The sequence below is a fragment of the Pleurodeles waltl genome, chromosome 11, assembly GCF_031143425.1.
Source record: "Pleurodeles waltl isolate 20211129_DDA chromosome 11, aPleWal1.hap1.20221129, whole genome shotgun sequence".
In the NCBI taxonomy this organism is placed as follows: Eukaryota; Metazoa; Chordata; class Amphibia; order Caudata; family Salamandridae; genus Pleurodeles; species Pleurodeles waltl.
The window spans coordinates 942666977-942679489 of record NC_090450.1 but is presented as its reverse complement, the minus strand read 5'-3'; the positions used below and the strand labels follow the sequence as shown (position 1 = coordinate 942679489).

Below are 12513 nucleotides of genomic sequence, written 5' to 3'. Positions count from 1 at the left end.
GGCTGTTCTGAGCATTACAGTCTAATACCAAACCTTTTAATTTCTGATAAATGTTTTTATTGGGTTTATAAGATTATTGTATATGCTTTATTAATATCTCCTTATTGCAATTATGACCATGATTCGGGCCAACTTAATTAAACTATGACTGAACACTCTTGATATGTTTGGGTGATCCTTCTAGTTTATTTCTCGTTACTCCTCCGTGGCTGTCTTCTTTTGGGGATTGTGTTAGCCAACCAGCAACTCTCATGGCGGGGTGGTGAAGGTGCTAGTGTATTGGAAGTAGCATGGAAGATTTAAATTAGGATGGTAAATGGCAACATTTTCATTTTTGGCTGCAGATAGAAGAATGTAAATGGAAGTGCTTTAGTTATATGCAGGGCCACTGGAATTATGTGGCAGGATAAGACCAAATATTGAGGCAGGGTTGAATAGCTTCAACTCAAGCAAATGGGAAGTCCAGCCTCCACTGGTTAAGCTGTAAGGCATCCCGCTATACATTTGGGGCTGGTTGTGCCTCTGTACCTAGACAAATATTGAACAGAAACATGAAAAACACACTCGTACATTTTGATTTTTTCTTCTTTAAAACGAACAGGACAAAAAGCACGGATAAAGGTCATTTTGAAAAACGAGAGCGCGAGTGACACGGAGCTCGTTTTTTTTGTTTTTTGCCACGGTATATAAGCACCCCTCTCCCCCTACTACCTTTCCAAAACTGACATACACAGCCACACAACTATAACAGAAATCCCTATATGCAGTAAAACTTCCGTTTTCACCCCACTTCTAAAACTCCGACACCTTTTATTATAAATAACGCACGCGCACGACCCCCTAAGGGGAGCTGTCTCGCGCCCGTTTGGGCACACGCTCAGAACGCCCTCGTGACCTGTCTCGCGAGCCGATGGGGAGCTCTCATTGGTAGTTTGAAACCGGCCAGCGTGTGACGTCATTTTCACCCTACGTACACTGCCGGGAAAGGGCAACGATGGCGGCGCACATAGGGCGAGCATTTTTGAGCACGAGCAAGCCAGTGATCCGGTGAGCGTCTGGGGCGGAGGGCTGGGTAGGGGTCAAGCCGAAGTCTACCCTGCGGGTAAGGGGATGGTGAGGTGATCGCGAGGCGGGAAGGATATTTACCCTTTCAGTGAGTGACCTTTCAGTACTCACGTGTTGTGATTTTTGGCAGATCTGGCTATTGGGCAGTGGCAATATGCCTGCTGAGATTTTTAGGTTCATGTCTACAATGGTAAAACTCAAATGCGAGTCCTTAAATTGAATTAAGAAGAATGTCTGGCGGTGTTACCGCAGGACCTGTCGCGTAAGAGAAGTCGGCTGATTTATAATATCGGGGGTAAGTTAAACGGGGAAATTCCAGGAAGGTTGAGCCGTAGTGCATAAGGATAGAGTGACCAGATGTCCCGGATTTGCCCGGACAGCCCGGGTTTTCCGATGACTGTCCAGGTGTACTGACACTTGTTATAAAAATAGACAAATGTCCCGGTTTTGGGCTAGGGTCGGGTGAGCCGGCACATTTATCACTGTGCTTGGAAGGTTCATGTTCAAGGGGAGCAAATAAACCACTTTGGAGCCCATCACCCGAGGCCAGAGTAACAAAGGTCCCATTGCAACACTCTGCAGCGTGTCCGAGGAAATCTTTCATTTTCATGCTACAGAGGTGTGTGTTTCTGTAGCATGAAAATTTGACTTCCCTGGCCATGATGTGTATGTGTGTATATATATATATATATATGTGTGTGTGTATATATATATTGCTATTGACATAGAAATAGGACTAAATGTTGACACTGGTCTGCGCCCTGACAACATTTAGTCCTATTTCTATGTCATTGGCTGTCCCTTTTTTTTAATTTTTATTCTGAACATCTGGTCACCCTATGTAAGGAAGTACGGCTCAAACTAACGGGTGAGGTTTTTATGAGGCAGGAATAATCATTTCCACTGTGTCCCATGTCCTCCTCGTCCCAGTCATTACTTACGAGGTGAATTCCACCTCACCCAGGAGAGAAAACAGGAAGTGATAGGGAAACTCAACCTCAGGTGGTATGAACACTGGCATACCCACATTACTTCCTGTTTTTTTTTTTTTTTTTCTTTTTTCTCCCAGGCCAGGTCAGAAGTATAAATATGGTACCCCTGCTGGGCTTTGGCCCTCCTCAAGACGTACTGGATCCCTTTATGTCTGGCACAGGGGCATACGGGTATTTTCAGTCGCATAGGACGAATGCTGCCAAGCAGTGCGGCGCCTCTTTGATGTGCCTTCTACCTCACACAAGCGTATTGATCTTCTTTCAGCATGAGTGAAGATTGTTGGAGGCTTTATCCCTGCAGTGGGTGTTGGAAGCAGTTTTTGGGCGAATTTCTGTGATTGTGTTCAGGATGAGGAAACACTCAATAGGAAGTGTTCTGATTCATGCTTTTCTCGCTCTTCTCCCTCTAGAGCAGGGGTCTTACATCCGGGGGGCCCTCAAGTGGAGCATTATGCAGGTAACTACTTTGTTTTAAGCAGAAACACATTATTGCATTTAAGAAAAAGGCAACAGAGCTTAACTGCAAAGATTAAATAAGTCTTGACATATTTAAACATTGCTAATTTAATAGACGAATAGTGACAAATTCTGAAAGGGGGGTGGTTATTCTTTTTCCACTGGGGAGCGCAGCATTAAAAAGTTGGAAAACCACTGCTCAAGAGATAAGTTTTGAAGCAGTAGAGGGGAACATGAACGTCCTTCCTTCTCACTTAAAGGCCAAATATATTGATAATGAGATACTATCTGGAATTCTGTCCAGAGTATGCCAGGATTTCCTATGGAGAAGTTACCTTGTGTCTTTTCTGAACTGATTCTTAGGTAGTTCCAGCAGCCCTGGGCCTTCCTATTCAACATTACCTTGCAGATGTGGTCAAATGGGAAAGTAAAGATTCAGACAAAATCAGTGTGTTCCTTGATTCTTGTCTAGACTTAATCCTTTGGAAGACGTTGACAAGACTATCCCCGAGTCTCTGACAGTGGATTCTTTAGTTGCTGGTCTAGACGCCATAATGTCTATGGCTGAGGAAAGTATCCTAGGGGCCACACTGAAAATAAAAATGACTCCGCTTTAAAGAAATCCTGCACTGGAACAAACTTAAGAACGAGAGCTGGTAATCATGGAGTTTATACTTTGCAGTTTCTTATCTTTGAAATCCTGACCCTGTTTAATGCTGTTCAGGAAAATATAGAGTGTTCTGAACTTCTTGGAACTCCTTTTATACAGTGAAAGCTTCTGCACTAGATGATGATGCCACCACCTCAGTCCCCAGGAATCTGTATTTGAAGGAGTGGGGCACTAATACAGCGAATACATCTGTGGCCTTAAAATGTTTATTGAGGGGACCAAGCTCTTTCGTACAGACCTTAAGGAAAAGTTTCATAGAATCTACAAGGAGAAGAAACATTTACAATACTCTTGACAAAGCGGTGAATATCAGGGTCTGGATCCTGTTCCTCTTTTTCCAAGACTACCCTTCTCCAGTCTTTGAGACGATCAGGCAGGCAACAGCAGATTTCTTGTAATAAAAGGCAAACGGAACTAGGAATAGGTGAGATCAAAAGAGAAAATCTGGATCGCCATCTAGGAGCCAGTGTTCCTTGGGAGGAATCTGCGTCCAACACGTGGGTGCATCAGGTGATGAAGAACGGATACCAGACAGTTTCTGGAAACACTGTTGTACTTTGGGATCATTCTCGCATCAGAACCTCAGGATGCAATAAAGAAGTTAGCACTGGAAGAAGCATTTCTCAGTCCGATGCAGACAGAGTGGGGGGAGGTTTGATTTCAGTTCCAATAGCAGAGTGGGACAAAGTAGTGAATTTTAGGATGTTCTTAGTCACCAAACTCTTGCGTAAGCTTTTATTATCACCACACTAGCTTGGGCTCATCAGAAATTCCTTAGATCTTTTAATCTAAAAGACCACTAAGTTCCAGATATTGCCGTTTGGCATCAAGTCTGCCCCAAGTGTGGGGGAAGATCAAGGATACCACCGTTAGCTTATTAGCAAACTATTAGTGGCAGTCTTCCATGAACTGGGAGAGAAGTAGCCTAGTTATAGACCTTATCAAGGATTAACTTCAGTGGTGGTTGAAACAGGAGTAATTGAGCAGGAGATTTGCTCATCATTCTTCACAAGAGATTGGCATAACAACGGATGGTAGTCCTTTAGGCTGGGGTGCAGTGTTTGGGGATGAGGAGGCTCAACGTAGAAAGCAAATGACAAGACAAAAAGCTTCAAACTGGAAGCAGTTATCTGCACTTTTCTAGACCATTTTATATTTCAAAAAAGCAATTCTGAATTAGCTTGTGATGATCAAGACGGTCAACACAACAGTGGTATCTTATGGGGGACTAAGATCTGCTTTTCTCAACCTGATTTTCTTAAGGATGTGAGCGTGGTCAGAGAGACATTTTCTTTCATTGAAATCAACGTGCACCAGGAAAGGAAGACAATACAGTGGCAGACATTCTAAGCATGGCCTTCTTGTCTCAAACCCTGTCCCTCACCCTCTATGACTTCTCTCAAATATGTCAGAGGTTCATGGAGCTGTTTGGTTCCATTGAAGACGCTCAAAATCCGAGGTTCTTCTCTCTGTATCAGGATCCCTCATCTGCTCCCAATGGTCAGAGAAGGAGAGCGCTCTACCCCAAGTTCTGGAGGAATTTTGAAGTATTGTATGCTTCTAAATCTCTGCGGTTCAGTTCAAGATTTTCTCAGTTTTGCAGTTCTTGCTGGATGTCAGGATTCACCTGACCTGTGTTTGCACTGTGTATGGGTGAGGACTACCTGTGTAGTCCTTCGGGGGGTGGATGGCGAGATCACACAAGAGTTGTTGCATACACTTGCTTGACTTGGCTGCCATTTTGGACGTGGCGTATTCAAAAGCCGCATTCAATTCAGAAGCTGCGCTTTGCTTGTAGTCCTGCTATCGGAGGTTTTCTCCACTTCCTACTTATTGAAAATTGAGTTCCTCTTTCCCCTTCTCCCCACATCCAGTTTTCCCTTTTACCTGCACTTTACCTGTAGTCACTTTCCTCCTCGGTTGGCCCGCTCCCCGCATCCCTGTTAATTTAGACTTGCCATACTTACCAGGCGGTACTGCCCTTTTTATTGGGCTCTGCTGTCTGCTGTTTCAACCTTTGTCTCCCGTTGTGTTCAAAGTGTGTGCATTTGTCAGTCATTTATGTAGCTTGCTCCTGTGGTCCCATTTATATGGTAAGTACTCGGCATGAGCTGAAAAGGCAGTAAATGCTGGACTCCAAACATCCGTTGCTTATTTACATGGGGGAAACCGATCCCAGTCTCAATAACTATAAGTAGTGTGTAATAGCAGGAACGTTACTGGTCTAGGATCAAGCAGTCCTTCCTTGCTTTCACAGTTCCCCTACTTGACCAAAGTTGTTGATGTTGGGCAAAACGTATTTCTCATGTGCCTTTGTCCACTTATTTGCTGTGAAGTGAAAACTTAAATACAGGCTCAACACATGAAGTGAACACTAAAGCCATATTCCCTGGAAAGCCCCCAACACAGTTTTATTTACATACATGATTGTTTTTATTTGTTTATTTGATGTTTTAAAAAAGTGTGTGAGACCCAGAAACGGGTGAGGGGAGCAGAGTTTTGTACAGTGTGGCATCAGCAATAAGGAAAGAGAGGAACTTTCTCTTTGAAGAGAGAGGAAGCAGTAGATAACATGCAAGTAAAGAATATTTTGTTGAAAAAAAGGCATAATGTTAACAAAAGTTGTCTGCGTGACGATCAGAATTTGATATGTATACAAAAGCAGAATTCTAGCAGTCAGTATGGATGGATGGATGTATGTACATGGCATTTCTATTGCTCTGATGTGGCCAAAAGGCAGCAGAGACATGAATAAAGTCAGTGGGTAATAGGGGAGGAACCCAGGTTGTGGTCATTTAATGTATTCTGATAATGTTCTTTAAAGAGATGAGTGTTGAACTCTTTTCATAAATTGGAGCAGCGTTGGGGCGGCCCTGATGGATACCAGGATGCTGTTGCATATGCTTGATGCAAAAGATCTATTGTCTTGCCTTTTTTTTTTTTTTTTTTTTTTGCACTTCTTAGCCCGAGGGTGTCCTAGCTGCAGTTGCGCTTAGAACCACCATAGATGGTAAACTTGTCTGCAAGGTTAGCACGGGGTGCTGGCTTTTTAATGATGAAGCTGGTTTTGAAGATGATGCGGGCCAGCAAGTGGAGAAAATAGTTCCATCAAGATGAGGGGGATGTGATCATATTTCATTAGGCCCTGGATAAGTCTTGCTGCGTGTGTATTTTGCCGCCAGGAGATGCCAGGTAGAGTCTGGGAAGCCATAGAATAGGGCATTAGAACCATCCATATGTGAGGGTACATGGGCTTGAACAGCAGTTCAGATGTTGCATTCTGGAAGAAACAATTTGGATTTCTATAGAAAAGAGTTTATACCTGGGTGTCATTGCAGGGAGGGGTTGGCAATGTGCTCTTTGAGGATGAGGTTGATGTTCTGGGTGCTACCAAGTGATTTGACAAGCAGAGGAAGTTGGGGTTTGAAGCTGTCAAAATTCATGTCATTGAGCAAGGTGTGTACTGTATCTTGCTTGTTCTTGTAAAAAAACAGGAATTCTGTCTTGGTTGGGTTGAGCTGCAGGAAGGCATTGGACATCCAGGTCTGGGTGATGTGCAAGCAGTGTGTGAGAGATTGGATGCCTGGAGCAGACAATACTTTCAAGTAGATTTGAGAGATAGAAAGCTATTAACAAGAGGCAGAAATGGTTCAGGCTGTATCTGTGTTGGTATCGCATTCCTTGTTTTAGTTTAGGTGCGTTGTCTTGGAGGGTTCTGTGGTGGGCTTTTTCCCCATTATGACTTTATCTTATTTTTATTGTTAAATTGATATTGTAGACCGATCATGAGCACCTGGTCCACCACTGTCCCTGAATGATAGTACGCTACAGTGCAGTATTCAGTCTGAAGTTCTTTGTTCCTACTTTGATTCAAATAATGTGCAAAAAATAAAATTTATAGCAGCACATCCTGATCTGATGCAAAATGAGTTCCAGTAATTCCTGAAATCAGTGCAAAGTTAAATTTTATTCAGTAACAGTAAAATTAGTCAGGCTCATTACTCTGCTTAGCAAGCATCGTCATTGAAAGTAGGTCTGATTGTATGTGCTGCACTCACATGGACAGTCTCTTTACCTCTGATGTACTGAGGATATGAAGGAGAACCAAGAAAATAGAATCTGCTTACTCTGGGTCAACAAAAGAGAAAGGAAGCATGTAAGAGGGTTGTCAGTGCTGAAGGAGAGAGCTCAAATGCTCAGGGCAAGTTCCTTGTGCACATAGCCAAATGGCAACAGGAGCGGCAGGTGCCTCTTATGCAATCCGAAGGTGACAGAAAAGAGATTTGGGTAAGCCAAGCAAGAGAGCACTCTTATTTCCAATAAGATGAGATGGCTACCTGCATTATCAAACCTTTCCCCCCAGCTCAGAGGGAAGGAAGAATTTTCCTTAAACTCTTCAAAAGGGAATGACATATACATATGGGCAGAATGTAAGATCTGCTCTTGCTAAAATACAGTTCACAAATACTTTCTAGGACTACAATTTCCTGGTCTACTTCTGTAAATTTTGTGAATTCATGAAATACACAAATCTGAACTAATGCAAAGACATATACCATGGATGCATTTTGTTACTTTCAAGAATTGGGCCCTAATTAGGTCTGGTGTTAACTAAGACCTTTTGTTTTATTAACATTATCTCTCTCTATCAGCTGGCTTCACTGTGACTGATCCTACATGTAGAACCAGCTTCTACTCAGAACCTTGATATACTCGTACATGACCAGTTCCATGCTCTATAAGTCCATGCTATATTACATTACAATGATCGCAATCTGCTCTTTCACACTGCAACAAAGAGCTTAAAAGTACACTTAAATATTTAAACAGCACCCCCCACTCAGAGGGACTTTCCCTCAGCTGCTTGAGTGAGGAACGTGGTTATTTTGACACCATGATGGCCTCTGCAGCAAATCGGAACAGACCATCTGTACCAATACCTGCCACCCACTTGTTGAATCTTGTTTGGATTTTCCACTCCTGACAAATTACACCTTTCTGGCCTTCCTGCTGTGCAGCAGGCATACCACACTCAGAAAACCATGTTTTCTTGGATTTTGATTCCATGACTGGGAGAGCCAACCTGCCTTCCTAAGCTACCTCACAAGCCCTTCTCCCTCATGCTACTTCTAAACAAAGTGTGCCACTCCAGAAATCTGTTATCAACTACGGTGAGCCCTTTGACAGTCGTTTTCAGCGGTTTCTGGATTACTCACCATCAGCTCATTGTTAAGCCATCTGGACAGCCTCTGTGATCATAGACCTCTTGTGTCCTTGATTTACTTCCTACTTTCATTGTAGATGTCATGCAGGAAGGAGTTCACCTAGATTTGCCCCACAATTTCATACATGCAGGGATCAGAAAGCTGATACTCCCACTTAAGTTACACCTCCAGAGGTCACAGCTGGATCTCTGGGGGAGCTTCTGTCCAATATATTTACAGCATGTATATTATTTTAAGTGTCTGGGCCCCACAATCGATAAATATATTGGATCCATTTTCTCCTCATGTTTCAGCTGTGAGCATAGAGTGCTCATAGCTTTTTGCCTGCTTATTGTGGTTACTGTATTTACCCATGAAAACGAGCCCTCAGGATTATTTTAGAAAGCACTTTAAAATTACAGACTTGGTTCTTGTATAAATTGCAAGAGGGCATGACAGGATGCCTGCTTGTCTAGCAGCCTATGTACAGAAAAAAAAACTTGTCTGCAACAGGAATCATCATGTACTGGGTATCAAGCAATACAAATTCCCTACACCTTTGTGCCTGTCGTAACTTTTCATACTAAAAGCATCAGACTTGTGGCATATGATAACGTTTCACAATGAACCAATGAGGCCTTACAGCCTTTGACCATTGACTTGCTACCATAAATCAGGCCTAATATATTGAGCATAATCTGTGCAATACAGTTACTGTTTTTCAGCAGATGCACAGAACTTCTTCCCAACCAAATCTGGTATGTTGGTGGATCAATTAGCAGCAGAGCCAAAGCTCCTCTGCATTGTCAAGCCAGACAAAAATGTGGTGTCAGGCACCTTCTGTACTGAAGTCTTCCGCTAGCGCTCCCCCAGAGGGCCTGGCACCCTCCTTCCATGGGCAGGGATGAAAGGGGAATTGCTGCTTCTCCCCCCTCCTCCCCCCCCCCCCCCCATGGATGTCTGATGACAGCGCACAATCGTGCGCTGACCTCATCAGTGGCCCCCTGCACTGTAAGTTCAGCAAAAGCTTTTTCTCTTCCGGAATCTGCAGGAATCAACAAAATTACTACCACCGAGCATTGTCGCATCTATACCGATAAAAATTCTGCCCCACGTTTTTTTTCCAAACTGCCCTTTTGGACCCGCTTTGGTTCCCCCTCATTTTTTTTACATGTTTTTGGCTCTTCCCTGTCACAGGCACTTGGCCCACCTACACAAGTGTGGTATCATCTTTATCAGGAGACTGAGGGGAACATTGGGTGGTCGGAAATTTGTGCTGGTGCAGTGATCCCACACAAAAATGTGGGGAAAAATGTGAATTATTTTTATTTTTTATTTTTAGTTAAATTTGAGGTTTGCTGAGGATTCTGGGTAAGAAAACACTGGGGGATCCACACAAGTCACACCTCCCTGGCCTCCCTCCGGTGTCTAGTTTTCAGAAATGTTTGGTAGGTTTCCCTAGATAGCTGCTGAGCCCAGGTGCCCTCCATTTCCCCAGTCAAAAACAGGTAGTTTTGTATTTGATCATTTTGATGTGTCCATGTAGTGTGCTGGGGCATTTCCTTTCACGGGCACTAGGCATACCCACACGAGGTACCATTTATATCCAGAGACCTGGGGGAGCGCAGGGTAGCACTACAGGTTACCCCATCCTGGGTTCCCCAAGGTGTCTAGTTTTCAGAAATGTCCAGGTTTGCTAGGTTTTCCTTGGTGCCAGCTGAGCTAGAGGTCAAAATCCACAGCAAGGCATGTTGCAAAAAAACAGGTCAGTTTTCTTTGGGAAAATGTGATGTGCCCACGTTGTGTTTTGAGGCATTTCCTGTTGCGGGCACTAGGCCTACCCACACAAGTGCAGTACCATTTTTATCGGGAGACCTGAGGGAATGCTGGGTGGAAGGAAATTTGTGGCTCCTCTCAGAATCCAGAACTTTCTAACACCGAAATGTGAGGAAAAAGTTTTTTTTGGCCAAATTTTGAGGTTTGCAAAGGATTCTGGGTAACAGAACCTGGTGAGAGCCCAACAAGTCAGCCCATCCTGGTTTCCCCTAGGTGTGTAGTTTTGAAAAATGCACAGGTTTGGTAGGCTTCCCTAGGTGCCGGCTGAGCTAGAGGCAAAAATCCACAGCTAGGCACTGTCCGAAAAAACACATCAGATTTTAATGTAAACGTGATGTGTCCATGTTGCGTTTCCTGTTGGGGACATTAGGCATACCCATACAAGTGAGGTACCATTTTTATCGGGAGACTTGGGGGAACACAGAATAGCAGAACAAGTGCTACTGCCCCTTGTCTTACTCTACATTATTTCTTTCAATTGTAAGACAGTGTGTAAAAGAGACGTCTGTTTGAGAAATGCCCTGTGATTCACATGCTAATATGGGGACCCAGAATTCAGAGACGTGCAAATAACCACTGCTTCTCAACACCTTATCTTGTGCCCATTTTGGAAATACAAAGGTTTTCTTGATGCCTATTTTTTACTCTGTACTTCACCAAATAAATTGCTGTATACCCGGTATACAATTAAAACCCATTGCAAGATGCAGCTCCTTTATTGGCTCTAGGTACCAAGAGTTCTTGATGAACCTACAATCCTTATATATCCCCGCAACCGTAATGGTGTATTACTTTCGAAAATCTGACATCGCAGGGAAAAGTTACAGAGTAAAACGTGGAGAAAAATGGCTTTTATTCCAATTTTTTATTTTTTTATTTCAGCTTTTATTTTTTGTAGGAAAACCTTGTAGGATCTACACAGATGACCCCTTGCTGAATTCAGAATTTAGTCTACTGTTTAGAAATGTTTAGATGTCTGGGATCCAGCATTGGTTTCACACCCATTTCTGTCACTAACTGGAAGGAGGCTAAAAGCACAAACAATAGTGAAATTGGGGAATGTCCCCGTAAAATGTCAAAGTTGTGTTGACATTTTTTGCTGTATTTTGGCTAATTTCTTGACTTCCTCCAGGCGAATCCACAAACTCTGGGTACCTCTAGGATCCCTAAGATGTTGGGGGGGGGGGGAGAGAAAGGCACAATTTGGCGTGGGTAGCTGATGTGGACAAAAAGTTATGAGGGCCTAAGCGTGAAGTGCCCCAAATAGCCAAAAAAAAGGCTTGCCACCTGAGGGGGGAAAAGTCCTGGCAGCAAAGGGGTTAATCCACAAATTACTCCTGTCAGTTGTGTTTGTCCACATTATTCATCAGAAGAACACCAAGACTACAGCTCCCAGAATACTTAAATGGTCACACAAATGCCCGGGACTCGAAACAGTGGCCTTGATGGCATGCAGAATTTAGCAACCCTACGCCAGGTGGGAGAGGTCCTGCTCAAGGTAAAAGAGGTAGTGTTGTAAAGAGAGAGGTTAGGAAAAGGAAGGAGAGCGAGTAGGAGTCCTATTGTGGATTATATACCTGACTCCAGCAGTTTGAATAAGATGTGTGTGAATAGGGTAGGTGGTGCACAAGGATGTAATAAAAATGTCAATTCAAGTGTGCTCTGGGATGGTGATATAAGCTAACGGGGTGGATGGAGGGGATGCATTCAGGCTTAAGTACCAAGATGTGCTCTGCTTTCAAAGACACATCATAGACTCTGACTTAAAAGATTAAAGTTGCATTAATTAGAAACTTACGGAGTAAACAATGCCAAGTGTGTACAGAGCGCAAACTTGGTCTATCAACACAATGCCTTAATCTTATCTCGATTGTATGAATTGGGACCTGGATAGTCATATAACAGGATGTATATGTGTCTTTGCTGAAGAGAACAGTCAAACTTAGATAATGGAGAGCAATATGTGTATATTGGCTGGCCAGGCTAATTGAGCACTGAACCAACTACTTATTTATTATGCAGTAAGGCATGCTTATGTGTGTGATACAGCCCGCTCTAGAGCAGCTCAATTTTACAGGCCTAGGTATGGACACACGCAATCATGAGGTGTTGCTAGGTCTGAAACAAAAAGTATACAATTGATTAGCTGAATTAAGCTTATAGTATTAATGCAAGTCAAACTAAAAAAAAGCCAGGTAAATGACTTCAATGTCTTGAAGTAAGGGGAGAGCTTTCTTTACCTCCAAGGAGTTGAAAAAAACTTGTATTATGTAGAGATTGTTGTTAGTGA

General features: G+C 43.2%; 1 protein-coding gene across 2 annotated transcripts in view; it reads left to right on the top strand.

Moving 5' to 3' along the window:
* The first annotated feature begins 953 nt into the window (after positions 1 to 953).
* Positions 954 to 12513, top strand: part of PISD (phosphatidylserine decarboxylase) — a 149864-nt gene continuing 138304 nt past the window's right edge. The window contains exon 1 of one of the 2 annotated variants that reach the window (XM_069215085.1): positions 954 to 1047. In XM_069215085.1, the coding sequence (XP_069071186.1) occupies positions 995 to 1047 (53 nt within the window). In that variant the 5' untranslated portion in view covers positions 954 to 994. The remainder of the gene's footprint in view (positions 1048 to 12513) is intronic. The other variant, XM_069215086.1, reaches the window with a different exon arrangement.